Here is a 17612-nt window from a genome sequence, read left to right on the forward strand (position 1 = left end):
TAAATAAGTGTTTTGAAGACAAGGATTGGGGTGTTGGTGATAACGCAAATGAAGATGCTGTAAAGATTGCGATCCTGTATTTCATTCATAATTACATACTTTCAATTGAAAAGAGGAACGTCACAGTCCCAAGACATTATTTTGACTTGGTGAGAGTGAACATTACAATGAATATACATGGGGTAAGAAAGCATTTGATGATTTGATTAAGAGTATTCACCACAAGATGGACAAACCGAAGCAGTTTTATTGTCTATGGGGTTTTCCTTTTTCTATGCAAGTGTGGATATATGAGTGCTGCTCTAATGTTGGCCCTAATTTAATGGTTAAAACCAGAAGCCGAATCCCAAGAATGTTTAATTGAAGAACAGTGAACCAAAAGCCATCAGTTAACTACTTGATGTTGGGCATGTTTAAGGACGGTGAGGTAAAATACTTACATTAAATACATGCCTATCAACTAGTATTTACACGTGCATTTTTTGTATTTTAGTTGCTGTGTATTTGTAAAATACAGAGAGGTTCTAAACTGACAGTTCACAATATATTATGTGCAGGACATTCTTAAATTCAACAACATTGTTCCGACCATGTTAGAGGTTAAGAAGCTTGGTCTGCATCCATACCTGGTCAACAGACTTGCACCACCACCCCAAATACACGAAGAGGAAAATGAATATGCAGATTTTACCACAACACCTCCCCGTGTTGCTGCTGTTATACCCCATTTTAACCGGGTCGAAGCGGAGTACAACATATTGGTGATTCCTATATTGCTTTGTTTTAAGGAGTCGCCACCTAATTGATTTAAGGTGAATTAGGGCACCTAATTATTAACTAAGGTAAAGCTGGCTAAACCTCCGTTAATAGTCTGCTTAATCAGTGTGATTCTAAGTAAGGGTTCTATATTATCCTAAAGGGAAGGGGTTAGGCATCCTCTAGGATCCGTTAACTACGGTTGTCCGGCCAAACTTAGGCTAAATAATCAATGCTAAATAAGGTGCTTAAATTTTAAGAAAAGGGTTTATAATGTCACTAAGGTTTTAAAGGGAAATATAACAACGCTGTTTAAAATAAAACTTATAAATATTGCTAAAGCTTGGAATAAAAAATGTTACTTAAGATAAGATTTGCAAAATATAATAATCACGGGTTTTTCCTTAAATTAACTACCCATTACCCGAAACTAACTCTACTAGTTCTTCTATGGTTTCATCTAAGCTAAGTGACAAAATAAAGTGTTAGTCATATAGGTAAATCAAAATATACAATGAAAAGTAAGATAGAGGGGAAAAAAGAGCGAACGGATCAGCCCATTCTTAGGACTACTGCGGTGATTTTGTTTTTGCTATTGGGGCTTTGGTCCAGAATCTTTCTACACAGCTGAAGGGGCTGACTCGAGAAGAGTGTTTCAGCCCAACGCCGAATGCGGAAGAAGACGAGTTCCTCGAACTCACAAGCGGTGGTCATGCACAAAAACGAGAGGAAAAAGATTAGTATGTGATCGATAAATATGGTCGAACATATAAGATACGGACTCAAACAGATCGGTAAGTTAAATATATATATTGTGTATATTTAAGTATATATGCCCGATTCGGCCAACACAAACATGACAGAGTCAACATAAGACAATATCAAATCAACATACGTCTCGATCCATGAAGCAGGGGCTAATAAGAGGAATTTTCTGGTCAAATTGGATTCAATGCCTATGTATCAAGGCTGCCAGGTGCTCAAGTATGTTTCAAAAGACATCTTTAGATTGTTTAACTCTAAAACGACATCGAATCTCCTTAAGATAATATAAAACACCCCAAGAACTGAAACTGATGTATGTTAATAGCTCCAAATAGCATATCCATTTTTATCTTATGCTAATTTTAAACCAGATTTGTTTATCCTATCCACAAGCCATCATTCTTATCATAGTACAATCTGGATACGCTTTCTCTATGTTACAATTCTAGCCCTTCACATTACTATGTCATTACTAAATTGCATTAAACAATCTTGTGTTATAATCATGAGCAAACAGAAACCAATCACAGATTTAACTACTAATCATGCCTGACCTAACAACGAACACTTAAACAAGCTCAAACATCCTACTAACTAATTGTCCAGATTTATACGACGATGTGCAACTTAAACCAACTAGCATGATTAACTCATACATCTGAATCGACTGAAGTCAATCTATCACACATAATATAGGTAATTATGTAAGCAGAGCCCAATTCGATACTTAAATCATCACACAAGACTGATTAGATCCGAATTAATATCAACACACAAAACAGGCTTACCAAGCTAATCTAACTAGTCAGCATATTTTAAAAAACCTAACAACGATTAAGAAAGCATAGATTAGGCAGGAAATGAAAGGGAAAAGGGGAAATTACCTTCTTCGGGTGCAGCGAAGTGAGGCTTCGAGTCTCCGATCTACCTCGAAGCACCACGAAAATCGAACTTGCGTACGTTCGAATTCAGACCAATACCCGAAGCAAGAAAAGAACAGAGTGCGTATTTGTGACGATATCAATGAAATTAAAGAAAAACTGGTATTTTCCAAAGGAGGACTTGAGCGATTAAACACTCGTATTTGCGGGGTGTTCACAGTGCTCTAACTCTTTGCTTTTAGGGAATTTTCGTGACCAAGAAAAAAAATACCCCTCCAAATGATTTAAACGCCCCTATTTATAGGATTTTGCTTTGTATTGTGTTGAATAAAAAAGGAAATACGCGTGGGGAACTTGGAGGAATGGGGATGGCAGTGAGCGTGGGGGGACAAAGGAAGTGGGGTGGCAGTGGCAACGTGGGGGACAAAGATAAATGGGGTGTCAGTCGCGATGGTGGTGACAGAGGTAACGTGGAGATGAGAGCGAGGGGATGACGGTGAAAGAAAGGAGTGGGGAACAGGAAAGTGTGGGGTGTCAGTCGCGATGGTGGTGACAGAGGGAGGTGGTGGCGACAGAGGGAAAGGGGGAGGCACGGTGAAGTGGGAGGTGAACGAGAAAGTGAAGGAGAAAGGGAAGGGGGGTGCGGCGGGTAGGTGATAACGAAGGTGAAGAGGAAAATGAGGGGAACCCTGAGGGTTTCCCTTATTCTCAATGAAATGGGTCAGACCCGGGTATTAAAGAATGAGCTAATAAATTAAAACATGGACTGGTCTAGAAATTTGGATCAAAAATATAGGCTGGTCAAAAAATATTTATGAGTTGATTGGACTTTGATTTGGAATCCGATAAATCAAAAATACGGACTGAGTGCAAGAAATAGTTTGGCTTCTGAATTTGAATAAAAGACCAATTTTAATTAATGATATACCGAGGGTGACAAAATATTGCTTAATACAAAATGTGTGATTATTAGGACTCGGGTAATAAAATCATACGGTGTTATAATAGTCGTGCAATAATATTTTTTGAAAATCCACAGTAAAATAAATACTATTATTTAATTATGCAAAGATAAATGCGATGCGTGTGCGTAAGCTTGGTAAAATGCCGAAATGATAAAATTGTGAATTATAATAATAGTAACAAATAATAATAATAATAAGTATAATAATAATAAATGCGGTAATAGCAATAATAATAATTGATAGAATAATGCAATGACGGTATGGATAAGAGGCTAATAATTATAGTAAACATAATATATATTTATTTTATTTTTTTCCAAAATATTAGAAGCGCAAATAGGTATTTTGGAGGAGAGGCGGGACAAAATTGGGTGTCAACAACTTGTCCCTCTTTGCCTGGTAATGATGAAAGAATTTTCGGGCAAAGACGTTGACTTAGTAGCCTATTTTGTCCCGGCTAGAGGATTATGAAGGACTAAGGGTAAAGAAAATTACGGCCGAACTCCGGTCTCTGAATCGCCTACATATCTCGGGCTGCACGAGAATCAGGCCGTGTGTAGTTCTGGGAAGACTACGACACCTATGACTGGCAACTCACGATTTGATGCGAATCTTCGCAAAAAATATTGTCCCAGTGTCGAGTTATGATGACACTGAGTATTGTGATAGAACTCCGAAAATTGAGTGTGCTGGAATGCGAACAGAAAATTTGAAATTGAAGCCGAGTGTTCGAGGTAGATCATTGACCCTTGTCGGAAGTTTGCTTATCCTTCCCGACGTATTGCCCCAGTTCGCTGCCGAAGAAATAGTTCCACGTTGCGCTAAAGCTCCTGCGAAACTTTAAACTAGATAAAATAGTCAGTAAAAATAAATATTGAAGTAAAGCGATGCAAGTGCGGTGCAATGCGGCTGCGAGCGCACGCAGGAGCATTTGAAAATAATAATAAAACAAGGCAGGTGCGACGCGATGTCTTATGCAGAAATTTTAAAGGGCGGTGCGCAGCCTTATGCAAAAACTACAAAGGGCGGTGCGCAGCCCATGCGAACATGGAAGGCGGTGCACAGCCTTATGCAGAGAATTTAAATGGGGTGGTGCATGGCCCAAGCAGTATATGAATATGGAAATGATGCAAAGGGCGGTGCGCAGCCTTATGCAAAAATTTTAAAAGGGGCGGTGCATGGCCCAGGCAATATATGGAAACGATGCAAAGGGCGGTGCGCAACCCCTGCATCATATGAAAGGTGGTTGAGCCCGAAATGTCCTATTTTAGGGCGGAAGAACCCGGGTATCCTGTTTTAGGGTGGAAGAACCCAATATCCTATTTTAGGGTGGAAGAACCCGATATCCTATTTTAGGGTGGAAGAACCCGATATCCTATTTTAGGGTGGAAGAACCCAAGCATCCTATTTTAGGGTGGAAGAACCCGATATCCTATTTTAGGGTGGAAGAACCCGATATCCTATTTTAGGGTGGAAGAACCCGATATCCTATTTTAGGGTGGAAGAACCCAATATCCTATTTTAGGGTGGAAGAACCCAAGCATCCTATTTTAGGGTGGAAGAACCCGATATCCTATTTTAGGGTGGAAGAACCCGATATCCTATTTTAGGGTGGAAGAACCCGATATCCTATTTTAGGGTGGAAGAACCCAAGCATCCTATTTTAGGGTGGAAGAACCCGATATCCTATTTTAGGGTGGAAGAACCCGATATCCTATTTTAGGGTGGAAGAACCCGATATCCTATTTTAGGGTGGAAGAACCCGATATCCTATTTTAGGGTGGAAGAACCCAAGTATCCTATTTTAGGGTGGAAGAACCCAATATCCTATTTTAGGGTGGAAGAACCCAAGCATCCTATTTTAGGGTGGAAGAACCCGATATCCTATTTTAGGGTGGAAGAACCCGATATCCTATTTTAGGGTGGAAGAACCCGATATCCTATTTTAGGGTGGAAGAACTCAAGCATCCTATTTTAGGGTGGAAGAACCCGATATCCTATTTTAGGGTGGAAGAACCCGATATCCTATTTTAGGGTGGAAGAACCCGATATCCTATTTTAGGGTGGAAGAACCCAAGCATCCTATTTTAGGGTGGAAGAACCCGATATCCTATTTTAGGGTGGAAGAACCCGATATCCTATTTTAGGGTGGAAGAACCCGATATCCTATTTTAGGGTGGAAGAACCCGATATCCTATTTTAGGGTGGAAGAACCCAAGCATCCTATTTTAGGGTGGAAGAACCCAAGCATCCTATTTTAGGGTGGAAGAACCCGAGCATCCTATTTTAGGGTGGAAGAACCCGATATCCTATTTTAGGGTGGAAGAACCCAATATCCTATTTTAGGGTGGAAGAACCCGATATCCTATTTTAGGGTGGAAGAACCCAATATCCTATTTTAGGGTGGAAGAACCCGATATCCTATTTTAGGGTGGAAGAACCCGATATCCTATTTTAGGGTGGACGAACCCAAGCATCCTATTTTAGGGTGGACGAACCCAAATGCTGTGCGTTTGCGAACAATGATGCTGTGCCTTTGCGGGGCATGTGAAAGTAATAATGCAATGAAGGTGCGGTGCTTTTGCAGTGCGAGACATTTGAAAGCAGTAGTGCGTATGCAGTGCGGGAAATTCAAAGCAATAGTGCATATGCAGTGCGTGGTATTTAAAATAGCAGTGCATGCAGTGCGGAGAATTTAAAGCAATAGTGCATATGCGGTGCGTGGTATTAAAAATAATAGTGTATGCAGTGCGGGGGATTTAAAGCAGTAGTGCGGGGCATTTAAAATAGTAGTGCATGCAGCGCGGGAAATTTAAAGCTATAGTGCATATGCGGTGCATGGTATTAAAAATAATAGTGCATGCGCAGAGCATTTGAAAGCAATAATATTTGTGCGTGTTGTAGGAAGATTCAAACCGCTCGGTGCGCAGTCCCTGCAAAGCTGTAAGCATACTTCGGCTTCCACAACTGGAAGCCTTGGCGATATTTCACCTTGCTAAAGTGTTTCCATGAGTAAAATTCCTGCGCTCAAAGAAAATTATGAGTTTCGAAATTTGTGTTGATTTTGAATCATCCTTGAATCACCCTTTGCTTCATGACTTTCGTGAGGTTTTCTTGATGCTAAGATTCGTATGCCGTGCATTATCGTTGAGGAGCAGCTAAAATCGGTTCTGCATTACTCAAAGAAAATTTGTTAGTATAAAAGAAAGTGGTTGCCTTGCGTTGAACATTGAAGCTTTGGCTTTGAATCTGTGTTTCTCGTTGCTATGCCATTGCGGAAATCTGATTATGTGAACATGGCTTGGGATAAGCCGTCTGCAAAATTTCTCCAGTTCGACTTGGGGGGAAATTGGAATTTTTTATTTATTGAGACCGGACCCAACATGGGCGCCTACGTATCCTGCTACTAATAGGAATCAGGTCGACCGTAGTTCATTTAAAAAGTCTAGAAAAGATTACAAGATAGCGGCTATTCCTAAAGATGGGCATGTGGAGGATGATATTCTCGAGTGTCGAGATGATGTCCCTATCAGTCGGCTTGACTTGTTGCACGCTTTCTTTTCAAATGCCTTGGTGCCAGTTTCGATGGATCACCCTTAACAACAGTTGTCTTTGTGTTTGCAATATTATCGGCTGAAGGCTCTAGCTGCAGCTTTATCTTGCCACTTTCAATCATGCTTTGAATCTTAAATCTTAGTGCTGGACATTCTTCAATGTCATGTCCTTGGATGTTTGAGTGATAAGCACAACTCTTAGATAAATCAAAGTTTGGCGGTGGATGCTTAGGTATAAATCCCTTCTTTGGTTGTAGAATACCCTTAGAACTCAACCTCTTAAATATGTTTGCCAATGGTTCATTTAGAGTAGTGAAGCAAAAAGATTTCCTCTTCTTTTTATGTTGAGAGCTTGATTGTGCTTGGTGAAACCGTCGTTGGTAGCCTTGCTGGGAGTTTTGCTGACGAGGACATTGCATGGTGGCATAAGATTGAAAAATTTGGTGACTTTTATGGCATTGCGCTTGATGCATAGTCGTGGAAGCAAATTGGTTTTCCTTCATTTCACTTTGCAGATTTCCTAGTACCTCCGCTTGGAAGGTTTGGTGAACGGCTTGTGTTGCTGAGCTATCTGTAATTCTCCCTTCTTGAATGGCATTTTCTAGTTCTCTACCAATCCTAATCAAATCAGAGAAGTTGTGTGCACAAGCTCCGAGCAACTTATCATAATATAAGTCTTCCTGAATCTGGATGAAGGTTGAGATCAATTCCCTCTCGGATAATGGAGGATGTATTTTTGAAGCTTCTAACCTCCATCGTATGGCATATTCTTGGAAAGACTCATGTGGCGTTTTCTTTATTCTAAGCAGATCAGCTATGTGCGGATCGCCTCCAGTGTTAAACTCGAATTGCTTTATAAATCCGCGGGCCATATCTTCCCACGTAAGCCATTTGCTAAAATCTTGTTTAGTGTACCAATAGAGTGCTGATCCTGATAAACTTTGAATGAACAATCTCATTCGTGTGGCTTCAATATGTCCAATACCAATTAATCTGCTGCAATAGTCCTTTAAATGAGCAACGGGATCTCCCTTCCCATTGAAAGTGTTAAACTTAGGTATTTTGTACCCTGACGGAAGCTCAGCGTTTGGATGCACACATAAATCTTCATACTTCAAAATCTGGAAATTTCTCGAACATAACTCTTCATTAATGACTTTCCTCAAATTGTGGAGTTCTTTTCCCAAATCTTCGTGGCAAAGCGACTTGATTTCCTTTCCAGGCCTCCTGTATGGGGATATCGCCAGTTCGTTTTCCTTACTTTTCTCGAATTGAGTGGTGGCTATGGAAAATTGAGGATTAGGAATTATCGCTACTTGATCGGGAGTGTAGGTCGAAGGCATTTGTGGAATGGTATAGGTAGGATTTAAGTGAGGCGAAATGGCTAAGGAAACGTTGCTGGAAGTTGAGGTTGTGTTAGGAAGAAGGCTTAAGGTATTTCCCAGATTGGCTACAATATTTTTTCGAACCACCTTTCCCTTGCTATCGTTTTGTTCTTGCACCAAACGCATACCAGTGTTGAAAGCTTCAAATCTCTCTGCCATTGTAGTCTCGTCCTTAATGCAGATTCGCAGCCAAAACAATGTTCAATGCCAGACAACCTTCTAAAGAGAAAAGTAAAACTTCATAAACAAAATAAAATGTTAGTGCATGAAGTAAAAGCTTCATAAACAATATATATATATATATATATATATATATATATATATATATATATATATATATATATATATATATATATATATATATATATATATATATATATATCTTTTTTTTTTAGTGATCTAATTAAACAGGCTCTAGATTAGAGACGACTTGAGTCATATAAAGGAAACGAATGGACGACAATGAATCATCAGCTATTTTAGCTCTGACGGTTGAGAATGAATCGGAAGAAAGAAAACTGCATTGGAGTAGCCATTTGAAAAAAGGTTGACTCATATCGAAACGCCAAAGCCTGGTTCCGAGTTAATTCTTACCAATTTCGGCATACATTTTAAAATTTTTCCCAGTTTTAGGACGCTTTGAAAAGATGACTTGGGTTGCATTCCAAAATTGTCCCAGTTTCATGCTCCTTCGTTTGGGGAATATTAAAATTTGCAGTAAATAAGATCGGGCCTTATATAGGCTGCCTACGTATCCTGTATCCGACAGGAAATCAGGTCAAACATAGTTCGGATTTTTTTTTTTTTTTTTTAATAATGCAAGAGATTAGCTTAGAGAAGATCATGATTGATCGGGCGCAAGACAGTTGAATTTAATATACCCGAGAGTTACGAAGCACTGGCGGGTTGCAAAATGTCAAGGACAGGAGACCTATGAGATTGTCTTTCGACTTGTATGCCAAAATTGAAATTAATGGGCGCGCGAAGATAAATTTCAGCGACCTAGAATGGCGCGATTGACTGAGCGAAGACTCCGCAGAAACAAGGTACTTGAACAGTCATTCTTGAACAACTTGATGGCAAAAATCGAACAAATATCGAGAAGTGCCATTTGATAGATTGGACTAATAAATTTGGACATCTACCAATTTAAGAAACGATAAATGCTGAAAATGATAGAATTTGAAAGTAAAAGTTCCATGACGTAAACCGAGTGCAAGATGGATTCTACGAGGCATGGAGCTAACGGGCCAAATGTTTCGTCGTTCGAGACAGAAGATCATACCCGTAAAAGAAGGACACAAAAAAACTCTGGAATTTGTAGTTTGATGCGAGACAAATTGTTCGACACTTTAAGATTGGAGTAACGAAGCAAATAACAATAAGAGAATGCCTTTTAAAACAAAGTTGGAATGATAAGAGTTAACTTTAAGGATTTTCAAGGTTGGTATGCGAAAATTAAGAGATTTCCTCCGACGATTAGAAATTTATCGGGAGTCATGCTAAGAATGCGAACGATCTTAAAGGTGCTCTAGACTGGCTAAAGTGCGCTAACCGCGGAATAAATAGTTTTTTTTTTAAGTGAAGATGATGCAAAATAATTAATGAACGATATGCAATTGTGTGGCAAAGCAAAATATGAATTTTCTTTTATTATGAAACAAAAATGATGTTAGTAATATCAAGTAATAACTTTTCACAAATAAATTCAAATAAGAGCCTGCAAATAAGTTTAAGTAATGAGCTTGGCATCAGGTGATAATCGCAAATAAATTGAAAAGCAAGCATATTGCAAATAAATTCAAGTAAACCACTTAGCAAGCAAGCAAACACCTTACAAGGTTTATAACACAAACATTGATAAGACGTCCTAATATGCAGGGACCTCTTTATGCCAGAGGTAGGTCTAACGCCACATATTCGAGATTATGATAGAGGGATCCAAGCCATTTAATCGAGACACTTGAGTTTGGGATTAAAAGAGGCCAAATTCTATTGAATAAAAGCGAGTACATCAAATAAACCAGAATACATCACGGATAGCATAATATAAAAACAATCAAGAACTTGGCCTAAAATTTGCATTTGATCACGTTGACGGTTGAACCGAAGATGATGCTCCATTATCTTGGCCCTGCTCCCGTACTTCCCAAATATTGCATTATGTTCGTCATTTGATCCCACATCTCGGAGCGAGAAGGTCTTATCCAAATTATTTTCCCATGACAACGCCCAAATGCAATAAACACTCTCAACCCAGGCGAAACTTAATTAAATTAGAATCCTAATAGAAAATTTCCATATGTAACCAAATAAGGAAAGATTGTGAGATCAACTCTTATACAAATTTGTCCCTCTCTGCTACTACACATACAAATATCAAAGAAAACTAGATGGTTCAAGGCGTTATTTAATTCCCAGTTAACACCAAAACGACTTTAGCTTTAAGGAAACCAGTTGGTATCATTTTCCTCGTTAGTTCTACCAAATACATCCTTTAGCAGTCACAACTTAAATAAAACCTTGCTGAAAGAACAAGCCAAGGAATGTTTCCAGGAAAAGATAAGTGCTTGAAGGTTTTATTTCGGAAATTTTTAAACTATTGTGACTTAAAACAAGGTTTTCAGCAGTGCAAAAGTAGCAAAATCAGGTTTAGCTCAACAAACATTATCTCAAATTAATGGGATTTTCACCAAGCGTAGCATTCTGTTCTTTAAAAGAAAAGCAACAGCAGTTATTTTCATTTGATGAAGAATCTGCTCATTTCTAAGCATGTTCATTCCCATGAAAGTGGAATATTTCAGCAGACAATAGAAACTCAAGGCAAAATTTAACACAACAGCTCAAGCGTAGTGCAACTTCTACTTTAGAGAGGACATAGCAGCAGTTTTCTATAGTAACCAGTCGTAACAGTATCTGAAGATTATAATCATCTTTAGCAGCTGCTCTTTTCAGTGCAACAAGTTATATATATATATATATATTTTTTTTTTTAAGAATGTAACAACATAGCTCCCCACAAACATGGACAAAGTAACACGATGAGGCAACACAAAGAGAGTTCTCTATTGCAGTATCCTTATGCCTGAAAATACAGCAGCCATTTAGCCCCAAATAGTGGTTGCTTGCCTCCAGCCGCAACATGTTCAAGAGTAAACACCACGGTATAGCAGCAGTTTTCCCCCAAAGGCAGTGAAAATGTTGTTCATAAACGAAAAAATTATCGGCTCTTAAATACAGAAGTTGACTTCCTCCAAGTGTAGCATCTGTTTGCCTGGAGGTGCCACAACACTTTGGCCCAGAATGCAGTGTTTTCCTTACCCTAAAAAGGCAACTCAAGAGACAGCTGTAAAAAGGGTCAGCCAGCCTAAACAACAAGAACATTTGAGTGATCGGTGTGGCAAACAAGCAGCCAACAGCTAGTTTCATTCAAGGTGGCATTAGTGTAGTATCGGTTCATTTTTTTTTTTTTTACAGAACACAAGCAGAAACAGAAGACCTAAAATGTAGTCGTTTCAGCTCAAAAACATGGTAGCAGGCATCAAATGCAGCAAACCATCAAGTAACAGCCCTGGTCATGCAATGAAGAGAAAGAGTGAAGAATGGAATTAGTGCTCTTAATCTATCTAAATGTGATTTAAGTGTCACTGCCTAATACAATAGTTTAATTATAACAACCAACTTGCTTAGCATAGCAAGGCATAGCAGCAGTTACTCCTTTCTTCGGTGCAACAACAACATTTTGCAGAGGTATGTCAATAAACAGATGCCCGAGGGTATGTCTACAAACAGATGTCCAGGGTATGACAACAAATAGATATTCGGGGTAATAGATTACTGATGACATTTCTTAATCTTAGAAGTGTAGCAAGTTGAAGGGAGTAGTTGTATAGTATAGCAAGTTGAAGGCAGTAGCTGCATATTCTTGTCAACAATAGACAGTAGTCTCTAAATCAAATATGCAGCCATCATGGTCACCCAATGCCATCCCAAACTTCAATCCAAATCACAACAAACCTACCAGCAACTAAAAATAACAGGCACATCCTTGCAGATGACCACATTTCACAGATTTTCTCAAAACAATAGCAATACATGAGCCACAACTAACTGATGTCTGACAAAGCAGTTGCAATTATCCTAACTGAAGCAATATTTAAATGCTAGGTTTGTAAGTGTAATATGCAGCTATGAGTATTCAGAAAACAATCACAAGAGGCTAATTATACGAGATTTTCACAACTACAGAATTCTTAGAGGATGTATTCAGCATATTTTGGATTAATTCTTTGATCAACATATACCTACTCTTCAAGCTGCCCTTTTTATTTTAAGCTAATCCTGAGGTTTGTCTCTACTTTCTCCCCCCTCTTTATAATGTGTAGGTAGTTAGGCAGAGGAAAACAAAATAAGGAATCATGAGATAAAGTGTAACTCTTGTTTATTTATACCAGTAGGACATTAATCTCAGACTCAAAATGATCCCATAAATGTCGCAGAATGCTAGAAACTATTAAGGGATAGGGGTAGAAGGTATTGAATTCAAAATGGTCCCATAAATGTCACAGAATGCTAGCAACTAAACTGGGGTCATTTTTAGTCAAGAAGTCAGTCCAAACAGAACATCACTATTCTTTAGGAAACACACTAAAGGGAAAAAAAGGCACAGAGGCTTAGATTAAGTGAACATTGGGCATATTTCCAGGTTTTGAACTAACATGTAGTGATTTTATGGCCTATGGATCTATGCTTACCCTCAAAACCATTTGAGATCAATACTTCAACTATTTTGGAAACAAACTTAACAGATGAAGAAATCAGGACAACTTGCTAACAGAAGGACAAACTGCAGTGCAACCAAGCTTTCTTATGCCCAACTATGAAAGGAGAGAGAAATATATTCAGAGAGAATCAAAGCAGGCAACTTATCACTGATTTAAATCATATATGGGCAGTTAGAAATCTCAATTCTTAGGGTGATAGTTTATGAAAACATTAGTTAATTTTAACCTACCAAGCTAGCTTCACCAGGATTACCTTTAGAACATACATCAACATTTAAAAGTTCTCAATAACTAACTGGGAACCTGAACCATATATTGATCTCAGTAGTCATGCAAAATAATTCAACTTAACAGTTATACTTCTCATGGGATAGCTAATTTACTTAGACCAAAATTGAAGTTTGACGTTAGCTAAAGTACTTTACTACTTAGAAGCTTGCTTAGGAAACAAAGAAATAAATAAAAACATGATATCCCATTTTTTAAATTCCCCACAGGAACATAGTCATTACTGGTTGAAGAATATAAAATTTGAAATTCTCTGCATTTTGTTTTACACAAACATGACTTAAACCAATAGGCAGAAGAATGAGGAACCAAAGTCATTTCAGAGTCTTAGTGTAGCATGCCAAAAACATACAAGTAAAAACTAGATCTACATCAATCATTGAAGCAAACTCACTTATGGTTTGAAATTAACTTCCAAAAGATTTCAGCCAACTGAATTAGTTAAAAATGAGAAGTTACTGATTTATAACTGTTTAAAAAATGAGAAGTTACTGATTTATAACTGTTCTTACTCAAGCATACGACAAAGAGTTAACTGTAACTAGACTTAGCCTAAGACTTAAAACTTTTAGCTATGAAGGTCCAATTTCAATAAAAGTTAACGATCAATTTCTCTAAAACTGGTTTTGAGGGGAGAAAGCTAATGCTAAAGTAGAACCAAAGAGCATCCTTGTGTTGAAAATCAGTTCATGTTGAAAGCAAAACAAAGGGTAGAACAACTTAGAGTAACTATTTAAATGACTTAATCTCATGTCTTGCCCCGAAGGAAAATGGTCGAGTTCTAGCCTTTTATTGACACCTAGATGAAAGTTAACGGCTCAATCTCAGTATCACAATCTCAATACACACAAACTAGTTAGCTTCGGCATTAGCCTTCTCAAAACTTCGCTATTTATAAGTACTCCTTTATCATGAAGTGCAACAAATATCTCAAAGTACTGTGAGTTGCTAAAGAAGTCACTACAGGCTTACCTTAGGAAGATATACTACATTTTAAGGCACAGCTCGTGGTGGTCAGACCAAATTGAAGATCTTTATATTTGAGAAGATGTGTATTTCATAAACAAGGTTAAAATATGTTTTTTAAAGAGGGATAAAGTAAACAGATTAGCCTACATGGTTTAATTTAGATGCATATGGAGTTTATATCGCAAGGATAAGGAGCCTTTATTTTACCAAGAAAGAAAAGTTCAGGAATTTAACCACTAAGACAGAATGTTAGACACAAGTTCTCTCAAATCTTAACATGTTTTCAGGTTTGACACCCAATTTTGAAATGGTCTAAGAGGACTACAGTATTAGTTTCCAGACGTGAAGAGGAGATGAACATATCCACATATTCTCATTATGGCCAAAGTAATTTAACAAGGAAGAAAAGAACACTGAAAACAAGAAACCAGTAAATGGCAAACCAGTTCTTCCCAAGTTCTCACTCATTCAAGAGATCCAAACTAAAACTATCATCATGACTAGGCTTGGATCGTTCTATCATTATCACGTTACACATAATATGCTTACGGTCGTTGGGTTATGAAACCCGTCGACAATTTAGTAGGTTTCCTAATTGTGGAGTCGATACCAAGGACCGACCCACCTAAGGTTTATGCATGCATGACTTAATAAAATTGGTGGCAAAGCTCTATCTTAAGATTTTCCGAGATTTGGCTTACTAGACACAGGGTTCCCGAGCGGACTACTCGAGTGAGAAGGCTACGCGGTCCCCGTTACTCGGGCCCCCCGCGCATACGCCAACTCTCCTAAAATTTGGATTTTACGAAGAAAAATTTGCGGGTGCGCAAAACACACCTCGCGTGTACGTGTGATAGTGTGAGTTTTCCAGAAGTGGAGGAAATATGACCGGAATGCCAATTTAAGGAAAGCAGTAACATATTATTACATAGAAAATTTCACATAATAAAGCAATCACTTAAAAGAACATAAAAGAAACAAACAAGGCAACAATAAAAGCAAACATAAAGAAAACAACCAAACATGCAACAAATTAATTATTAACCTAAGTTTGTTATGGTTAGAACCTAGAGTCCCCAGCAAGAGTCGCCAAGCTGTTATACCCCATTTTAACCGGGTCGAAGCGGAGTACAACATATTGGTGATTCCTATATTGCTTTGTTTTAAGGAGTCGCCACCTAATTGATTTAAGGTGAATTAGGGCACCTAATTATTAACTAAGGTAAAGTTGGCTAAACCTCCGTTAATAGTCTGCTTAATCAGTGTGATTCTAAGTAAGGGTTCTATATTATCCTAAAGGGAAGGGGTTAGGCATCCTCTAGGATCCGTTAACTACGGTTGTCCGGCCAAACTTAGGCTAAATAATCAATGCTAAATAAGGTGCTTAAATTTTAAGAAAAGGGTTTATAATGTCACTAAGGTTTTAAAGGGAAATATAACAACGCTGTTTAAAATAAAACTTATAAATATTGCTAAAGCTTGGAATAAAAAATGTTACTTAAGATAAGATTTGCAAAATATAATAATCACGGGTTTTTCCTTAAATTAACTACCCATTACCCGAAACTAACTCTACTAGTTCTTCTATGGTTTCATCTAAGCTAAGTGACAAAATAAAGTGTTAGTCATATAGGTAAATCAAAATATACAATGAAAAGTAAGATAGAGGGGAAAAAAGAGCGAACGGATCAGCCCATTCTTAGGACTACTGCGGTGATTTTGTTTTTGCTATTGGGGCTTTGGCCCAGAATCTTTCTACACAGCTGAAGGGGCTGACTCGAGAAGAGTGTTTCAGCCCAACGCCGAATGCGGAAGAAGACGAGTTCCTCGAACTCACAAGCGGTGGTCATGCACAAAAACGAGAGGAAAAAGATTAGTATGTGATCGATAAATATGGTCGAACATATAAGATACGGACTCAAACAGATCGGTAAGTTAAATATATATATTGTGTATATTTAAGTATATATGCCCGATTCGGCCAACACAAACATGACAGAGTCAACATAAGACAATATCAAATCAACATACGTCTCGATCCATGAAGCAGGGGCTAATAAGAGGAATTTTCTGGTCAAATTGGATTCAATGCCTATGTATCAAGGCTGCCAGGTGCTCAAGTATGTTTCAAAAGACATCTTTAGATTGTTTAACTCTAAAACGACATCGAATCTCCTTAAGATAATATAAAACACCCCAAGAACTGAAACTGATGTATGTTAATAGCTCCAAATAGCATATCCATTTTTATCTTATGCTAATTTTAAACCAGATTTGTTTATCCTATCCACAAGCCATCATTCTTATCATAGTACAATCTGGATACGCTTTCTCTATGTTACAATTCTAGCCCTTCACATTACTATGTCATTACTAAATTGCATTAAACAATCTTGTGTTATAATCATGAGCAAACAGAAACCAATCACAGATTTAACTACTAATCATGCCTGACCTAACAACGAACACTTAAACAAGCTCAAACATCCTACTAACTAATTGTCCAGATTTATACGACGATGTGCAACTTAAACCAACTAGCATGATTAACTCATACATCTGAATCGACTGAAGTCAATCTATCACACATAATATAGGTAATTATGTAAGCAGAGCCCAATTCGATACTTAAATCATCACACAAGACTGATTAGATCCGAATTAATATCAACACACAAAACAGGCTTACCAAGCTAATCTAACTAATCAGCATATTTTAAAAAACCTAACAACGATTAAGAAAGCATAGATTAGGCAGGAAATGAAAGGGAAAAGGGGAAATTACCTTCTTCGGGTGCAGCGAAGTGAGGCTTCGAGTCTCCGATCTACCTCGAAGCACCACGAAAATCGAACTTGCGTACGTTCGAATTCAGACCAATACCCGAAGCAAGAAAAGAACAGAGTGCGTATTTGTGACGATATCAATGAAATTAAAGAAAAACTGGTATTTTCCAAAGGAGGACTTGAGCGATTAAACACTCGTATTTGCGGGGTGTTCACAGTGCTCTAACTCTTTGCTTTTAGGGAATTTTCGTGACCAAGAAAAAAAAGACCCCTCCAAATGATTTAAACGCCCCTATTTATAGGATTTTGCTTTGCATTGTGTTGAATAAAAAAGGAAATACGCGTGGGGAACTTGGAGGAATGGGGATGGCAGTGAGCGTGGGGGGACAAAGGAAGTGGGGTGGCAGTGGCAACGTGGGGGACAAAGATAAATGGGGTGTCAGTCGCGATGGTGGTGACAGAGGTAACGTGGAGATGAGAG

General features: G+C 38.2%; 1 protein-coding gene across 1 annotated transcript; it reads right to left on the reverse strand.

Moving 5' to 3' along the window:
• Positions 1–6896: 6896 nt before the first annotated feature.
• On the reverse strand, positions 6897–8465 carry LOC132619485 (uncharacterized). The gene has a single exon (XM_060334380.1). It carries the CDS (start codon positions 8463–8465, stop codon positions 6897–6899), a length of 1569 nt encoding a protein of 522 aa, XP_060190363.1.
• Positions 8466–17612: the final 9147 nt, after the last annotated feature.

This window comes from Lycium barbarum, chromosome 11 (assembly GCF_019175385.1).
Source record: "Lycium barbarum isolate Lr01 chromosome 11, ASM1917538v2, whole genome shotgun sequence".
Lineage (NCBI taxonomy): Eukaryota > Viridiplantae > Streptophyta > Magnoliopsida > Solanales > Solanaceae > Lycium > Lycium barbarum.

What these genes read in the sequence shown, in the direction of transcription:
- LOC132619485 (XM_060334380.1), bottom strand. Translation starts at nt 8,465, where the DNA reads ATGGCAGAGAGATTTGAAGCTTTCAACACTGGTATGCGTTTGGTGCAA.